At 40.2% G+C, this 18153-nt stretch overlaps 1 protein-coding gene across 1 annotated transcript; it reads left to right on the top strand.

The window, feature by feature from the left end:
* The first annotated feature begins 1451 nt into the window (after nt 1-1451).
* Nucleotides 1452-18093, top strand: LMLN (leishmanolysin like peptidase). Its single transcript, XM_032114197.1, has 17 exons — nt 1452-1632; nt 1956-2053; nt 2147-2177; nt 2688-2770; nt 4440-4557; nt 5408-5586; nt 6204-6309; nt 6556-6650; nt 7417-7534; nt 8315-8422; nt 9171-9247; nt 9841-9951; nt 10683-10815; nt 11411-11570; nt 12328-12458; nt 13089-13299; nt 13882-18093. Exons 1-17 carry the CDS (start codon nt 1477-1479, stop codon nt 13974-13976), a joined length of 2010 nt encoding a protein of 669 aa, XP_031970088.1. The 5' UTR covers nt 1452-1476; the 3' UTR covers nt 13977-18093.
* Nucleotides 18094-18153: the final 60 nt, after the last annotated feature.

Genomic DNA, 18153 nt, shown 5'->3' with positions numbered 1-18153 from the left:
TTTCTTGTATTGTCTGAGTGACGTGATTTGTGCGTACAAATTCCAGGTGAAATTATTTTGCCTTGGTCGAAAAAAGACCCGTGCTGCAACCAGCTGCCACAATGTCTTAAAACTTCACCATGATGTTCTCATTGCCTGCAAAGAAGAAAAGGGTTTACAGCATCTGTAGATTGCAATGTAAAAAATTCCTGGTTTTCACAGCAAGTGCCCATGCAGCACTTCAGATGCATGTCCTGCATAAAATCCCATTTAAAGGAGAGTTTTATCCACTCCTGCTTTAATAGATTTTGCTCCCTGTGTAAAGGTGAGGATGCTTTTCTCCTTTCTCTGCTTTTTGGGTGCTTTTCTGTGTCGTGGAGACACTTCAGCAGCCAGAGTAACTAGGTTTAGCTGAAAGCACCAGCTATCCACCAGCTTCTCCGCTTGCTGTCACCAAGCAGCCGGGTGAGCCAGGACACAGTGCTTTCTATTTGTGTGGCCCTCTTTATACCTGAACACCTTGGAAAGCAGGAGGAGCTGCAAGATGAAGGACTACAAAAACCCAGATACCTTTTATCAGTGGTGGTGGTGGTAAAAGTTTCTCTAGTTGTTTCCCTACTGGAAACTTGGGGATACCCTGTTGTACCGTGTTTGTGGACTGAGAAGCTGGAAGAAGGCCGTGTTGTGTACGAAAAATGAAATCCCAGGCTCAAAAGGAGTTGGGGGTGCTGTTTGACAGATGGCTGTATATGAGCCAGTGTGTGCCCAGGTGGCCAAGAAGGCTAATGACATCCTCCTGGCTTGTACCAGCAATAGCGTGGCCACAGGACCAGGGCAGTGACCGTTCCCTGTGTTGGGCACTGTGAAGCACCTCAAACTCTGTGTTTAATTTTGGGCCCATCATGACGAAGACATTGAGGTGCCAGAGCATGTCCAGAGAAGGGAACAGAGCTGGGAAAGGGTCTGGAGCACGAGTCTGATGAGGAGCAGCTGAGGGAGCTGGGGGGGGCTCTCTACAACTCCCTGACAGGAGGTTGTAGCCAGCCTAGGGTCGGGCTCTTCTCCCAGGTTATAAGCGATAGGATAAGAGGAAACGGCCTCCAGGGTTTAGGTTGCACATTAGGAAAAACTCCTTCACAGAAAGGGTGGTCGAGCATTGGAGTGAGCTGCCCAGGGAGGCGGTGGAAGCGTTCAAAAACCGTGTAGAGGTAGCGCTTGGGGAGATGCTTTAATGGTGGTCTTGGCGGTGCTGGGTCAGCGCTCGGCCTCGGTTACCCGGCCGCTCTTTCCCCCCTTCCTGCCCCTCCGCCTCTGGGCCGCACCGCTCGCACCCGCCGCCGCCGCTCCCTCCCGCTCAGCCCCTGACCCCGCCCCTTGCGGCTCCACGCCCAATCAGAAGCGCCCGCCGCTCCCGCCCCGCCCTCTCTGCCCGCCCATTGGCGGAGGCCGCTCCCCCGGGGCTGACTCCATGGCGACGCGGCGGAGGGGCACTCCAAAATGGCCGCCGAGCCGGGCGGCGGGCGCGCCCGGTTCACCCGATGCTGGCGCCCGCCGCTTGCCGCCTTCACCGCTGGGCTCCTGCTGGTCCTGCCGCTGCCTCCCTCAGCTTCTGCCTCTTCCTCCTGTGACCACCGCGTACCCAGCAGCGACCAGGTGGGGCGGCCGGGGGTCTTCAGGTGGCTCCGAGGGGTGTTGGGGAGCAGAGGCTCCCCCGTTGGCCGTTCCCGCTCTTGGATCCGTCCCTTCTCGGCTTTCCCGGGCCGGGCTGTGCCGGGTCTGGCCCCGCCGCCTCGTCTGTGGGCGCTAATGACGGCAGGGGGCGCAGAGCGTCCCATTGCCGGTGAGGGAAGGGCTGGAAGTGGCTGGCACCGAGCGGTGCTGCTGTGGCGAGAGGGAGCCGAGGGCCCGGGGCCGTGGGGTGCTGTGTCTGTCCGGGCGAGCTGCCTCATCCAGCGCCTCATGCCTCTCCCTGCCAGGTTGTCTATCAAGTTCCTCTCAAGGAAAATCACGTCTCGAAGAGAAACGTGGATCAACAGCTAAGAATAAAGACTGTATATGACAGAAGCGTTGAGGAGTGAGTATAATGTTATGGCAGATTTTTTTTCCTCCATGGCTGAGAACGGAAACCTTATTAACTAAAGCTCGTATGTTTTGTTTTTAAATATAGTTTGCTGCCTGAGAAAAGACAGCTTATAAAGGTACGTTATGTTTCCTTTCCCTTTTTGTTTGTATATAATTTACTACATGGATGAAGTCTAAGGCTAGTTTAACTAAAACCTTGAATGCCAGCAATTTAATATTCCTCTAGTCCAGAAAACCAAAGCTTTGTGTATAGATTATACCTCCACTACAAATGATTCCAGAGTTCTGTTGCATGTTGTTCGACAGGTGTTTGCTATTTCCCAAGGTGCGAAGATACTAGTGAGAAATGTGTATATATATTTGTTAAAAGCCTCTTTGAAGCTGTACATTCTGATTAGTACTGGTTTCCTTCCCATTTTGTCATTCCAATAACAAAATATGGGAATACTGAAACAAAGTGTCTCGTAAATATGTTGATAATAATTGAACTTCTTAGAGAGCCAGGCTTTCCCCTATTCTGCTATACCACAATATCTAGCAAGTTTCATGTAACTTGGTAGTTAATGCCTTTGGGGTGAGTTGTGTCTGCACTGCTGCTGGGTGACTCTGATTTCTGTTCTTTTCAGAACAAACTCTTCCCACAAGCTATATCTTATTTGGAGAAGACGTTTCAAGTGCGCAAATCTGTAGGTGCTATATTGCTGAGCAGGTATGTGAAAGTGCTGAAAATCACTTGCTATGTTTGATATTTAATGTTGTGCTGCATAGCCTTTAAAAGAATATTAGAGTAAGAGTAAGAAGTGCCCTGCTGAATCTGATCAGTGACCCATCTGATCCAGTGGGGGTGGCAGATGCTCTTTTACGAATCTGCCAACCTTCCCCAAGCAACACCTGCATTTGTTATAGCAAAGATGTTCAAAGCTATACATGCTGCCAGTTCTCTTTTATGTGTTCCCTCATTTATGAACATTTTCCTAATCTCTCTTTGAACCTGTGGATGCTCCACTAACAACTGGAAGCATTATGTCTTCCCTGGCAGGGTAATCAACAATTTTCACTGTGCAAGTTATATTAAGTACCAATATAGTGCTGTAAGACTATTCTATAGTTCTCTTCTAATAATTGTGAGAAACGAGACAACTCTTAGTTAAAAAAAAAACTAAAATAATTTATTGAAAACAGAAAAATTGAAAAATTACAGAAATTAGAAAAATATAAAAATTTGGGATCCTATGGCTCGGTAGATGGTATGCTCCAGGAGCACAGGGATTTGACATCTGGCTTAGACAGCACTGGACCTCAGGTAGAGAAAAGGACTTGCAGGGCTGACTTTTAGCTGGTCCAAAAGTCAGGAAAAAAAATTATTAAAGGCTCCTTAATAGGAGTAAGGCTTTTAACGCCCAGCACTGGCACCCACCCAGCTAGCCTGCAGAGAGCGAGATGGGGCGCTTCGCTGTCTCGGTATTTTATAGTGCCTTTGCTCCGCCCCAGTCCGCCCAGAGCCCGCCCACGGCCCACCCACAGCCCGCCCCTTCAGTTTAAAGTGATGGGTGCTTTCCCTTTGACTGATCATCTCCGTCCACCAATGGCTCATCGTTGTCAGAGGGGTGGTATTAGTTGAGATAAGGGTGCTAAAATGCCATCATTAAAATTCAGGTTGCCACGGAGCTTGCCTCCAGGGTAAGGGTTATGGGGCTAAAAATAGCTGCTGGCTGTTAGAACTGGGGTTTTTTTTGGAGTTAGCCTTGGAACCAAAGTGCAAGTAAAAACACCTAAAAAAAGTATTAAAATACATCCAACACATCTTAAAACACTTGTAAAAGTCTACAGTAAACACAGGAAAGATAACTCTTATGGTGTACAGGTGGTTTGAAGTTTGAAAGGGGAGCATAAGTTGGGATTTTTAACTGGGGAATTTTTAACTGGGAAGGGTGCAACTCTCTTAATAAACTACTTTGAACAATTGAAAACACTGATAATGGAACTTGATTTTTGTACCTGGGCTGATGGGTTAATTTTAACATTCAATTTAAAAATATTTAACTCAGAATTAATTAATTAAAGCACTTAATATGCAAAGACCAAGCACAATTAGGGGTTTCATGTATGACAACCTGCATTTGTTATAGCAAAGATGTTCAAAGCTATACATGCTGCCAGTTCTCTTTTATGTGTACCCTCATTTATGAACCTTTTCCTAATCTCTCTTTGAACCTGTGGATACTCCATTAACAATTGGAAGCATTATGTCTTCCCTGGCAGGGTAATTAACAATTTTCACTGTGCAAGTTATATTAAGTACCAATATAGTGCTGTAAGACTATTCTATAGTTCTCTTTTAATAATAAAAGTGTTGACTGTCCCATGTTTCATTGAAGGCAATGTGTGACAAACCAATATTTAAGGAGGAAAGCTGACCCTCACAGATATTGCCAAAAAGCCTGTGCAGACTATACAAGGTGTGGGCCAGTTATAGTTCCTGAGAAACACCTCCAGGTAAGCTCAGCTATCCAAGTGTTTCCTAATCTTTGAAATATTACTATTTATGGTAATTAATGAAAAAGTGAATGTTGGTAACTGTGCATAAGTAACCTGTTTGCTGGAGATCTCTAAGTCTGAATGAAAGAATGGATCAACTTAAATTTGTGTGAGTTTCTGTAGTTTGTGTTGTTGAATCAAAATTCAGATAAAACTGGTTGCTATCTTCTGAGCCTGTGTTTTAATGGCCTGTACAGAGAGGATGAGATTTGGAGCTTGCTAAGTTGCCACTAGTCACTTTGTTATTCACCTCGGTCAATGAGTTGGATTTTCACGAGTTGGTAGTTGATTTTTGAAGACCATGTTTCAAGAGGTTATCCACTGACTCAGGAGCATGGTGCAAGAAATGCTTCAGACTTGTTTTCTTGCATGACTTTTTGATTCAACTACAGTATGTGATCAGTAGATTTCTGGTTTTCTTTTCTTTAACTTGGAAATTTCAACTATATCACTAAAAACATAGCAGATTACATGAGAAATGCTATTGCTACTTATGTATACTAGTTTTGTGGGACAATATATTTTTTTTAATTTATAGGAAGTACAGGATGCTAATTCTGGGAAGCTTGGCAGGCTTTTGTTTTGTTTTGTTTTAAGCTGCCACCTTCCTTGTGTGTGATAAATAAAAAGAGCTAGTCATTTGAAAGTTATTCCTTGGCTCTGGCTTTGTTTACTGTTCTTCACAGGGCATTTTCTTCTCTTCTGCTGTCTTGCAGCAGGATTTCTTCTTGGATTCAAGCTAATTGAATTGTGTCATGCAAAATTTTGGTCATAAGTATTTTAATTGTTCCATTTGAACATTGTAAAGCAATGCAGGGTGTACAATGACAATGACTGGCACCGCAGGCCCACAGGCTCACCTGAGCAGGAAGGGGTTCGAGATGCTGACTTTTTGCTCTACGTTAGTGCTCTCACTACTGAAAGGTGTGGCCATGAAAATATCATTGCATATGCAGCCTACTGCCAACTGGAAGCTGAAATGGACAGGCAAGTATTCCCTCTGTTGCAAATCTCTTTTTCATTAAACTTTGAAGTTTTTTAATTGTTCAGGTGTGGAATTTGATTGTTTGCCTTTTTTGTATAACAAAGCAGGAGTCATTATTGACTTAGACAAGCGCTGCATTTATGTAAAATCAACAAACCCATCAAATAGTGCTTAACTCAGCAAAGTTGAGGCACATGACTCAAAGCTGATCCTCCACTGTTAATGCTAAACTTTACCTCAAGATCCTGTTTCTGTTGAGGTGAATGTCATGATTTCACAAACTTAGAGTGCAAGTTCCTACTTACATGGCTTTTGTTTCCATTTCAGTTGCAGTCACTGTTACAGACTTTGTACCTCACTAGGATCTTACCTAAAATTCAGGTCTCTTGCATTATTGTCACTGACATCTGTGCAGAATACTGAATATAGAGATTGATTGACCCCATCCCACCAGTAAACTAGTCACTGTATTGTTAACAGATTTTTATAAATGATTAGGAAGGACATATTTTTACATTAGTCTACATCTTCTTTAAATCTTGTGCTGCTTTAAGTGAATAATGATTTGAGTTTTGTAGTATTTTACTGAAAACCATTTAATTTTGAAACTGTCTTCCAGGCCAATAGCAGGATATGCTAACTTGTGTCCAAACATGATTTCAACACAAGCTCAGGAATTTGTTGGCATGTTGTCTACAGTGAAGCACGAGATAATCCATGCACTGGTAAGGGTTGATAAAATGTTGCCTTGAGATTGGTGCCTCCTTCCTCACATGCCTCCAGCTTGTTGCCAAAGAAGAATGTTTGGTGGAGGAAAGCTCTTGCTTTGCCTCCTTCAATTTGTGCTAATTGCCTTGGAGTGTTGTACTTCCAGCGTGACAGTGGTGGGTGTGGGAACTCTTTCATGGTGTTTGACTGTGTATATGAATGTCTTACCAAAGGTTTCTGTGTGTTTGTTTTTTAACTTCAAGGGTTTCTCTGCTGGACTGTTTGCATTTTATCGTGATGATGATGGAAAACCTTTGACTCCAAGATTTGCAGATGGACTTCCTCCTTTTAATGAAAGGTATTACATATTTTTTGGACCTCTTGGTAGTCCCACTGAAGGATGTTTTTGTGTTGCTTTTTTAGGATGTATTCTTGCCTGTTGAAAACCCAACTTCATTCCATTATTTGAATTACTTTCCTTTGTTATGTTCAAACAGTGGTGTGGGGTGGTTTTCTAATCTTTCTTTACATTGCCATGGAGCACTTATATTGTCCACATATCCACAAACTAAGACAGGATTTCATTTATCAGAAGGCTTGACGTTAAGCATTACAATTACCCGTGCTGTCCAATATCAGTGCAGTTCATTTTTAAGACTTGTATCATTCAAAGTTTATGGTTATGCAGAACTGACACTGTGTGTAATCTGCTGTGTGAATTTTCTGATTTTTTACAGAATGAGCAGTTTGCATTCTTTTTTCTTTGTTTAGTTGGTACTGTAGATGTTCTTTTAGGAGGTGGAAGGGTAGAGAGCTTTGTTTTTTTATGATAGCAATACTGAGGATTTTTATTTAATTTTTTACATTTTTGGTAACTGTAGAAAATACGTCTTGAGTCTATAGACTGTATTTTTAATAATCTTACTCTGCCTTGTTAAATCAGAGTTGTGTGTATAATAAATACATATCTTAAAAAGGAGAAATGCTGCATAATAAAATTTTTAACTTTAGGAAGCACGAGGGAGTATAAAGATTATCTATGATTCTGTTTCTTATGGAGATAGATCTTTGCACAGTAATGTGTCTCTGTGGGAAAGATTTGTAACCAAACCTTCTCCTTACAGCCTAGGTTTGTATCAGTGGAGCAATAAAGTCGTTCATAAAGCAGTGAGGTTGTGGGACATACGTGGTGGTAAAATGCTGCGCCATGCTGTTCATCTTCTGGTGACACCTCGGGTAGTGGTACGTGTGCATTACCTTTCAAGCTTTGTATGCCCAGGTTACCATCATGTTCTTAAGTCATAAATATTTCTTATCCTTGAAGAAGTAATAGCCTAACATTGAATATTCTTCCCTGAAAGTTTGATCCAAAGCCTATGCCATTAACACTGTGTAACTGAGAGGGTGTACCTGAAATAAAGTGGAAAATGGGTGACAGACAGTATGAAATAAATAATTGACAAAGTAAGAGACAATGAAGGGACTGGAAAGTAAATTATTCAAGGTTAAGCAAAACTGATGTTGAAGAAGTTCCTTAGTCGTACTCTTTAGATGTTTTCCTACAGATTTAAGACACCTCCTGCTCCTTTAATATTAATATTTTGTCATGTTTAAAAAGAAATTCCTCAAGGATTTTTGGAAGTCTTTCTTGCTTCCCACGCCTCAGACTCTCTCTTTGTGCCCCCAACAGAACATATGCTCATGTGTAACAAACTGGATTTGGAAATAAGTCATAGTGTTAATCACATTTCGCCACAAATAATCTTTTTGTTTTGAATGTAACAGAGTGTATAGAGCAAACATGGATTAATTACTCCTGGTTTTGCTCATTTCTTTCAAGGAGATGAATAGATAGTGTGATAGGCTTGCTGTTGGGGTGCTTACTTAGCCTTTGAGTAGAAAACAAAATGATAGAAAAAGAAATGCTGAAATACTTTTAATAGATAATTCTAGAGCACTAGGACTGCATGTGGGTATCCATCTCAGTGTTTTGAGAGTTGTGTTGAAATGTTTTCTTTTTAGGAAGAAGCCCGAAAACATTTTAATTGTCCAATTCTAGAGGGAATGGAGCTTGAAAATCAAGGTGGCATGGGTACTGAGCTCAATCACTGGGAGAAGAGGTTGTTGGAGGTTTGTGCTGATAGTAGGAATGGAAGGGGATGTGGGAATGTCTGCTCCCCATGCCTTTATTTTTAGGTTTATTGTGGTACTTACTGGAGCCTTGAAAATACAGGGGTATCAAACCTCACTGAGATACATCACAAACAGTACTTAATACTTAAATGTCCAATTTAATAGTCCAATTAAATACTTAGATGTTCAATTTCCAGATACATCTGTCTTTTAGCCTTCTTGCTAAGTCTCAGAGTATGAGTTTGAAATCAGGTGATTACTGAAAAGCTAAATGTCTCTTACTCCTGTCTGCCATTTACCCTTTTGAGAGGGTTTGCTCCCTTTTTGGGGCAAAGGGGGTATTCCTTTGAGTTTTGTTGCCCTCTGCCTCTTAAATACTTGATCATTCTATTCATTACCAGGACTTTGTCTTTATTCATGTGCCCTGGGTTTAACTTTTGCCATGTCTCCTCTAGAACCATGCCTGATTAAGGAAACACTTATTTCTCTCTTGACATTTAAGCTAGTTTTTATTTGTAACTTTGTGCTGTGTGGTATTTTTGGCAGACGTACTTTTTCTAGTGGTTGTTTTATGCAGTGAGGTAAACAAGAAGGGTAATGCTTCAGGACAGTCCTTTAATGACAGAGTATGGGATTTGAGTGTCAACAGTAAAAAGAGACCAGAAATAAAATGCTTTTTCACAAGAAGCATTTTCTTACAACAATGATTTTGAGCAGCTTACCAATCATAACTGATAACTTTCAGAATGAAGCAATGACTGGATCCCACACTCAGAATCGAGTCTTTTCCAGAATCACCTTAGCATTAATGGAAGACACAGGGTAAGAATTAAGAGTGGGGGGAGCGGGTTTTGGTTTACTTGTGTTTGGTTTTCATTGTACTTGATTTTATTTCAAGTTGATGCACTTGTACTTATCCCTCTGCAGCAGAGTAGATGGTCATCATAAATTAGCATTACTTTAGACAAGGAGTCATACCTAGTATGTTATTTTTTCTTCATGTGTTTCAAAACCCATTCTTAATCTAGTCTTTAAAAGCCAGGCATTGCAATGCAAAGTGCTGTTTGTAGCGTATGTTTACTTTTTGTCTTAATGTAAGTCTTCTTTCAGTTGCATGCAGTACATATTGATTATTATTTTCAGCTCTTCTTGCAGATAGAAAGCAGAAATTGCCTAAAATTTCATTTTCGTGTGCATTGTTCCTTTGCAGATCACAACATTTTCTTCTAGTTCATTGTGACTTGAAAAATAGGGAAATCATAATATGTTTTCTGATAGGCAGAAAGGGATCTCGTTTCCCTTTTCTTAATTTGAAAACCCTAAGGCATAATATGAAATTCTTTGAACTGCTGTTTTATTAATCAGAACAGTAATTTTTGAAGTAACTATATTCTCATTTCAAAATACCTTTACAGATGGTATAAAGCTAATTACAGCATGGCAGAGAAATTAGATTGGGGACGCAATAAAGGCTGTGACTTTGTAATGAAGAGCTGCAAATTCTGGATTGACCAGAAGAGACAAAAGTAAGAATACAGTCTTTAAAAAAAAAATAAATATAAAGAGGAAACCCTGATGCTTGCTTACAGTTGTCCTTCAATTGTAACTCAGTAACAAGAAGTAGAGGTAGATGGAGATGAACAAGGAAGGCTGCCCTGCATCCCCCCCAGTACAATAAATACGGAGGCAAACATCTTAGGGTGTAGAATGCATTTACACTATGAGAAAGCTGTGCTTTAAAGAGGATGGGTAGGACTTACTCTAAAAGTGTTTGCCTTCTTGCTTTGTCCCTTTTAATTGGAAATGCAGCCTGTGTCATTTAGCATTACTGGACTGTACTTAAAGCAACTGAAGGAGATGATAGCCATCTTCAAGACCAAGCCTACCTTGTTTGTTCCTTACAACCTTGTTTGTTCTTTACAATCCTCATACGTTTCTAGGACACAGCTGCATAGTGGGCCTGTTTTGCTTGTATGGTTTTTTCTTTGAAGTTTACAAAGCAATATCATTAAAACTAAATAGGTGAGTGCATTGTAACTTTGTTTGCTGGCTTGATATTCTTTAAATCAGAAAGGTCATAACCAGACAAATAAGAAAAACTAGCCTCCAGAGACGAGGTCAGTCAGTGTTTCTTCGTGTGATTGACTGAGTGTAGGGGAGAATGGGAACAGTCTTGACAGGCTGCTTATGTAAAACAGTTTAATTGATTTGATGTGATTTTTATTCTGATTTTTTTTGTTTGCTTTTTGTTTTTGAGGAAGCAATTAATAAGTCCATACTGCGACACTTTGAGGAGTAATCCTTTGCAGTTAACCTGCAGACAGGACCAAAGAGCAGTAGCAGTGTGCAACTTGCAGAAATTTCCAAAGCAGTTACCTCAGGAATATCAGGTATAATGGACCCTACTTTACAAGTAACTGAAGCGTTTTCATTGTTGAGCTTTGCAGCCTGGTGATTATATTTGTTTTGGGTTTTTTTTCTTCTGAACTAGCATATGACAGTAGATACTGTGAAAAATGTCTGCCTAGTTTATTTCAAGGAGTCTGAAGAGTGGTAAAAACCCTTTGTGATCTTAATAAAAGAAAACGATGTTGGATCTGGCCAAATGCCAGATAGAAATGTTGCCGTGTAACAGAAATCCCTCAGAATGTCTTGTCTGAGGTATTTTTTCCCCCAGTCTGCTGCCCTGTGTCACTGCACACTAAGAAATCTGTTCTGTTTACATCCCAAAGAATGAAATTATTACAAAGGGGAATCAGGAGCAGAAGCTGGGAGTGATATATGCAGATGTGAACCTCTGCATTATTTGCGTATTCTTAAATATTCCTGGCTCATCTGGTTCGTGGGTATTGTGAGGTGCTGTTAATAGCATTCCTGAGTAGTAACAGCTGATGTTCTTGCAGCTGTAGTGATTTGTTCTATTTAAAACACAGTTGTGCATTTGCCTTTGCACGAACTGCTTCACTACTATGTTTTGTTTTGCAGTACTTTGACAATCTTAATGGAGTACCAGCAGAAGAATTACCTTACTATGGTGGCTCAGTAGAAATTGCTGACTATTGTCCCTTCAGTCAGGAATTCAGCTGGCATTTAAGTGGTGAATTTCAACGCAGTTCAGACTGTAGAATAATTGAAAACCAGCCAGGTCAGTATTCAGGACTTCAGGGTGGTATTGCAGAGATTGCATATTCAAACTAATTGCATGAGTGTTTCTTCACTAGTGAAGTTTCACACCACCAGGTGTGTAAACACGGTGCTATGGTGAGAAGCATAGCACAACTACTCTGTACACCTGAGGCAAACTCACATATCTAATGCAAGAATTGCAAAAGAAATTAACAGATACTTACCCCAAATGATCCAAATACAAGACAAAGGATGGGGAGGTTGTTTATTGAGTCTCTGAAACATAATTCCACTTTCCACCTTTATAGGTTTTTTGTTGAAGGCCAGGAGCTTTTCCAGTTATCACAACATGGGTTTGTCTCTTAGTAATGCATGGATGTTCAGTACTGCAGAGCTCCAGGGTGCTATAGGATATTACCTGTCTGTGCAGTTGTCCCAAAACCAACCAAACAAACACACTCTGCCCTCAAGCCAGCAATCACAGCAGGCATTCCCTCGGAGCAAACATACCTACATAATTCTGATGCAAAGTGCTTATTTGTTGGGGTTTTTTTTTTGTGGTTAGCTGACTTCTTTGTTTTTTAAATCTTGTGTTTATTCCCACATTTTTTTCAAGACGGTATAATTCCCAAATTGATAATAATTAAGGGTCTGAAATATTCCAGAAGCAAACTTGGAATTGCACGTGGGAACATTGATTAGATAGCCTTTTAATTTGATGTGGGTTTTCTGTTCCTCTAGTTAAGCTGCAATTCAGTATATTCCTTCTACCTTAGATCCTACCAAAAACTATGGTGCAGAGAAATACGGACCAAACTCTGTGTGTCTTATTCAGAAATCCGCTTTTGTTATGGAACAGTGCAGGAGGAAACTCAGTTACCCTGACTGGGGTAGTGGATGTTATCAAGTGAGTATGTGCTGGGTTTTTGGTTTTTTTTTTTTAATAACCCTAAAGCAAAAGTTGGGGTTAAAATGTAGGGTGTGACTGTGAGAATTTTGCACCTGCACACTGGACATGATTTTCTCTGCTTTAAATCTGTAGATCATATAACATACTTTGAAAACAATTATCTTCCAACCATAAGCCTGTAATTTAGATAAGTGTGTGACTGCTGGGATGGCTGCCAGTCTCACTAGGGACATTCTTCATCTTACTCCTGTGACACTTTATCCTCAGCTAAGGAATACTTTCAGGGAATGTTCTGTTGTTGAAGCTTAATGTTAATTACTCACTGATTTTTCAGAGGTGGAAAGCACTGTGCACATGTCACTTATTTCTCATTATCCTCATTTTCTTTGGGACTATCTCACTAATGGTGTCATGTTCAGTAACTGCACAACTCTACAGAAGTAGTCATTAGCAGAAGCCAAGTTTTACTCATTCTCAGCTGATGATTTGCATGATTGCACAAAAAGAGTATAGTCAGTGCTTTAAAGCATTCCTGAATCTAGTAGTTGCTCAGACTGCATTAAAATACTTGCAGTTAATCTGTGCTTATGATAAATCATAATACAGACTTGACTCTTTTATTTTAAGGTTTCATGTTCTCTACAAGGGCTGCATGTGTGGGTCAAGGACACTGCGTACTTGTGCAGCCGCTCAGGCCAGGTGCTGACTGTGAGCATTCAGATAAATGGCTGGATACACGTTGGCAATCTGATTTGCCCAGCCTGTTCAGACTTCTGTGACTCCTGTCCCCCAGAGCGGGATCCTCCAGCTTCTAACTTAACAAGAGCTGCACCCATTGGTAGGTTGCCTTATTTGCTGAAGTGAAACTTCAGTATTAAATATCTGAAAACGTCCAAGGTTTGTGTCAGCTCTGACTGTCAGGAATAGGAAGGGAAGGCCATGGCTATTTTAAGATCCCAGGTTTAGGAGGTAAAGGAAAATAGCAAAGGTACCCTGCTTTTTGCTGTGCAGTCATGCAGAATAGTGACTAACACAGGAGAAATGTGTCTGAAACATAACTCCTTCGTTTCATGTCTCCTTCTGGTAATCATCCCAGAAATCCGGCTTTGGCCTGGGAACTTAGCAGGAAATCTGACCTGTGTTTTGAAGGCCATATCATTATTATAATCTTAAAAATTGTCACCTTGGTGGAAAGTGAGTTCTCACTTGTATAACCTCTTACTGATAATGTTTATGTTGTAACGCAGAAAAATCAGATTCAGTTTTCTTTTTCAGGAAGGTAAAAAGTCTAATTCACTAAATACCAGTTAATGTTTTGTCAAGAAGTTTAACTCTTTGGTGATTTTTAGTGTTCCCTTTGTTATTTTATCTTGTCTTTAAACGTAGCATTTATAATTTTTTTTTTTTTTTTTCATTTTAGACTTGTGCTCCTGCTCATCCAGCCTGGTTGTAACCCTTTGGCTGCTGGTGGCCAACTTAGTTCCCCTGCTAACAGGATTGTTTCTCTGCGCATAAACTTGAGCTTGGGGCAAGAAGAAGTTCTGAGATGATACCCCTCATGCTGCACTCCTTGCTGTGGAGCACAAGGGTTTTATCTCTGCAGGCAGTTCTCACCTGCTGAACCTCATCTTCTCTGGCAAGTATCGCTGCACACAGTAGTCAGGGAGGTGCTGACAAAAGCAGACAGAGTTTTGAGAGGAGGAAAATTTACCTTGTCATCTCAGTAAGTGCCAGTATTTTCCTGAATTGCAACCTATGGTTTTTTTGACGCAGTAACAAGATCCACTTTGCCAACTGTATTAGACTACCTGGCAACTCAGTCAAGATTTGAAATGAGAACTCTTCTGTAATAGGACTGAGGGCTGGGTTTTTTTGTTATGTCTGTTGTGTGATTGGTAGCAAAGCATCCTCAAATTGGAAATATACCTCAGTGGTTTAGTCAAAAGCCATGTAAAAATCAGTTGTCATCATTGCTGATAACCCAGGCCTGAAGAGGCTGGTAATTTGTTTTGTCAATTCTTACAATTTATGGGGGAGGAAAGAATGTAATGGGATAGACCAGTGGTTTACAGTTGCATCCACAACTGGATTCTGCAGCTTTGAGCCCCCTCAGAATTCATACTAGGTAAAGCAGCTAATTCTTGGGTTTCATTACATCTTCCTACATGCACAAAATGGAATTTCAGACTGGTAACCAGGACAACTGTCTAGCAATCCCATTTTCATTTAGCATGTGCCAGTTCTACTGTGAAATTTAATGCATCGTGTTTGAATATTCTCAAGAGTTTGCTAAGCAAATGCATTTCAGTACTGATACTATCCCAAATTTACAGACTGTAAATTTAGGATAGGATTTATGATTATATTTTATTTTGTTGGTTTGTTTTTCAAATAATGAGTAATGGCATTATTGTTTCAAAACTAGTTATGAATATTACTGCAGATGTTCTCACTTGTTGTTGAAGAGCAAACCAGTAGCAATGGCAGCTATAATCTTACAGGATCATACTGATGTCTCTAGACCAAAAACTATATTGAATGTGTAAGGAAAGTCTAATCTGTTTGCCTTTTTTTTTCCTCTCCTTTTTCTTGGACATGTAAATACTATGGATTATGTGAGTATTTGTAATAAGTTGAGAATCAGATGGTTTGAGGCGCATGAGGGCACACCTTGCTACAAATTAATCACTTGATGACAAAACATATAAGATGAAGGAAATGAGCAAAATCTGTCAAGGTAAGGAGTAAGTAAAATCTGTCAAGCTGCTCCATAGGACCCTTGCATGGATGTTTTTATTCATTTCTGACTATAATGTGTAACAAATAATCCTGTTCAGAGGTAAAGAAACTCTTTGTGGTTCAGTCCAGTGTCTGTCCTTTTAGAACCATTTTCACTGCTGGAAAAGTGTTCAATTTATGGGAGCAGACATGCCCAGTGCACTAAAAAATGCAGATATAGGGAGAAAGGTGATGTTACTCTGCTTGTTAAATGTTCTGTGATATTAGAATTGTCAGTGACTGGATCTCTTTCCTAAATGGAAGGTAGGGAGATGGAGTAAAACTTATATACCTAAAATTATACTTTAATAATAGGACTTCTGTCATGATTGTAAGAGATTCTTTGTGCCTACTGGACTTGTTTGTTGTTTTTTTTTTATTTAAAGAAACTCTTATGGCACTGCTGAGGCAAGTGAGGTGCAACCTTAAACTGTCTGAAGACATCACAGTTGAGAGCACCTTGCACAGTTCTCCTTCTTAACTGCAGGTTAAGTTTGCTGTGAATTAGGCCTAGGCTAGCCTTAAATCGGTCTCTCTGAGAAGCAATACAAGTCAGGACTCAAATGCTTTAAAATTGTACAAATTGAATTATGAAGCACTCAGATTGATAAGTGATAATTATTTTAATATATCCACAAAACAGTCAATCTAAACTGATACCTGGAAAACATAAAGGTTTGAGAATACATCTTAGGTCCCAGAGGTTGATACTGTATTTTTCGTCTGTTGTGCAATAATACAGTTTGAAATGGTATCACTCAACAGCAATGCTTTTGATACTTGAAAAGAAATTACTGGTTATTTTTCTCTTACTGTGAAATGTTTGCACTGTCTGAACTTTCTGGTTAACTTTATAACTGTTAAACTTTTTAACTAGTGTTAATTTATTGTGCTCAGTATTTGATATGCTGGTCTCCTGTCTAAGTGTGAGATTTGTCATATTTAATTGAATATTTTTATCTTCTACACAGTTGTTTATCTTGATGGCTTTTCTTCTTTTAATCTCTCTTCCTGAGAATTAACTGAAAGACGGCTTAGGAAGTTGATGCTTACCTATGTCTGAATTGTGTGCATTAATTAAAGAACAGGGATATAGTGCTTTGTATTGACAGGGAAAAATCAATCGGCCTGTTGGAGCTCTTGTGGTCAGGTTCACCAGTATCTGCTGAGTAGCTGCATCAGTGAATCCAGTGAAGTAAAACTGCTACTGCCTTAATAATCTGAGATTTCAGTCGTAATTTCTTTGTTGTGCAGCCCTTCAGCTGCCTGTGAACTGCAGAACTGGACATGACTTTGGGGGGGTCGGGCATGGAAGGTACTTTAGTTGGAAAAATGCAACATCTTCTATCCCACCAGTGGGTTAGCAGCTGCAAGCGGCTGTAGCCTTGTGGGAACTGCCAAGGAATGTGTCAACTTAAAGTGGCAATGAATTGGTAGCTGTCATACAGAATATTTGAGCAAAGTTGACTACCTCAGTTCTGTTTGTCTTTGCATTCAGCTTTTAGCCTGCTGTGAACTTCCAGATCTTAACATGAATTAAGTAAAGTCATGTCTCAGGTTTTTAAGAGTAAAATTTCTACAGTAGGAAGCATAAGCCATTTTTTAGTATAGAACACAGCTAAAATTGTAGCTTAAACAGATCAGTTATGTAGCCTTAAGTGTAGTTTCTGCTGTAAAATTCAGAATTCTTTTAAATAAACGCAAAGTTTGCTGTGTTAGATGTCCTGACCACACATGGTGAGTCCCTCCTGTTGCATCTCTTAAGTGTGAAAACTTGGAACTACAGCCCATTTAAGCCTTTGTGTTTCCACCAGGAAAACTGGGCAGCAGGAGCCCTGGAAGTTGTGCTGAGATGCATGAGTTTGCTCATCTGTAGCAGAAATATTTTCAGTGTATAGTGTCCACAGTTCTAACTTCTTAACTTTTTAAAAGCATTCCATGTTTGCTTAGGGAAGTAAATGAGTCTTGCAGTCTTTTTTGATCCCAGTACTTCAAATCATTTCAATTAGAAGTTGAGGCAAGTCATACTTTAGGAACACATTTTTCTAGTGTTGCAATTATAAGGAGGAAGGATAACTTCTGGCTGGAGAATGCAGCAAGTAAAATCACATTGAAAAGCAGCAATTCATTCCTCCTGAAATAAGTTGAGGTCTTGGGAGACTGTCACGGCCCCATGTAGGTTAATTACAGAAAGGGAATCATATCCCCCAATAATCGACTGTCAGTCCAATGCAGCTCATTCTTTCTGCTGAGCACTAGTAAACTGGGGAGACTGATGTCTGAGAGCAGACGTATCCACAATCCCTTATGAGGGCCAGCTGGTTTTAAATCTTCCTGTCCTGCAAATCTTTCTGCTTGAGGATATTCAGTAGAGAGGGAGGTGTATGTCCTTCCTTCCCTGCATTTCCAAGGAGTGACTTTTCAGCCAGCTGAGCAGCTCAAGGTCTTTTCCCTGCAAGATTAACCCCTGGTTTTTGCTTGTCTGGATGTGTGAGTGCCTGCTTGCATGTTTGTACTGCTCTTCAGGATTTGGGGCTGTTTGTGCACTGAATAGCGTGATCTTATACTACCAGACTTCCAAAGTGCAAATGTTGCCTTTTTAATGTGAAGCTTACCTTGGAGATAAAACAACTGTTTTCAGAGAAGTGTCTGACCTTGAACATGTGTTTCCTATTTTGGTACAGAATGTAAATATAGAACTAACTATTTTACACACATTTTGGCTGGATTGAGCTATAAGGGCTAACTTGTGTTATTTATGGAGCAAAAATTTCCTTATTTTACTGTTCAAAAAAGGTATGTCATGCAACAGAAGAAAAAACTGTTCTTCAATAAAATATCTGTAGAAAATTAATTCTTCTTGTCCTTTTCTTTGAGAGTTGATGATGATTAACTGCAAGAGTAAGTGCAATAA

Source organism: Corvus moneduloides, chromosome 7 (assembly GCF_009650955.1).
Source record: "Corvus moneduloides isolate bCorMon1 chromosome 7, bCorMon1.pri, whole genome shotgun sequence".
In the NCBI taxonomy this organism is placed as follows: domain Eukaryota; kingdom Metazoa; phylum Chordata; class Aves; order Passeriformes; family Corvidae; genus Corvus; species Corvus moneduloides.
Note: the sequence above shows the minus strand (reverse complement) of the source record. Positions and strands in the feature narration are given on the sequence as shown.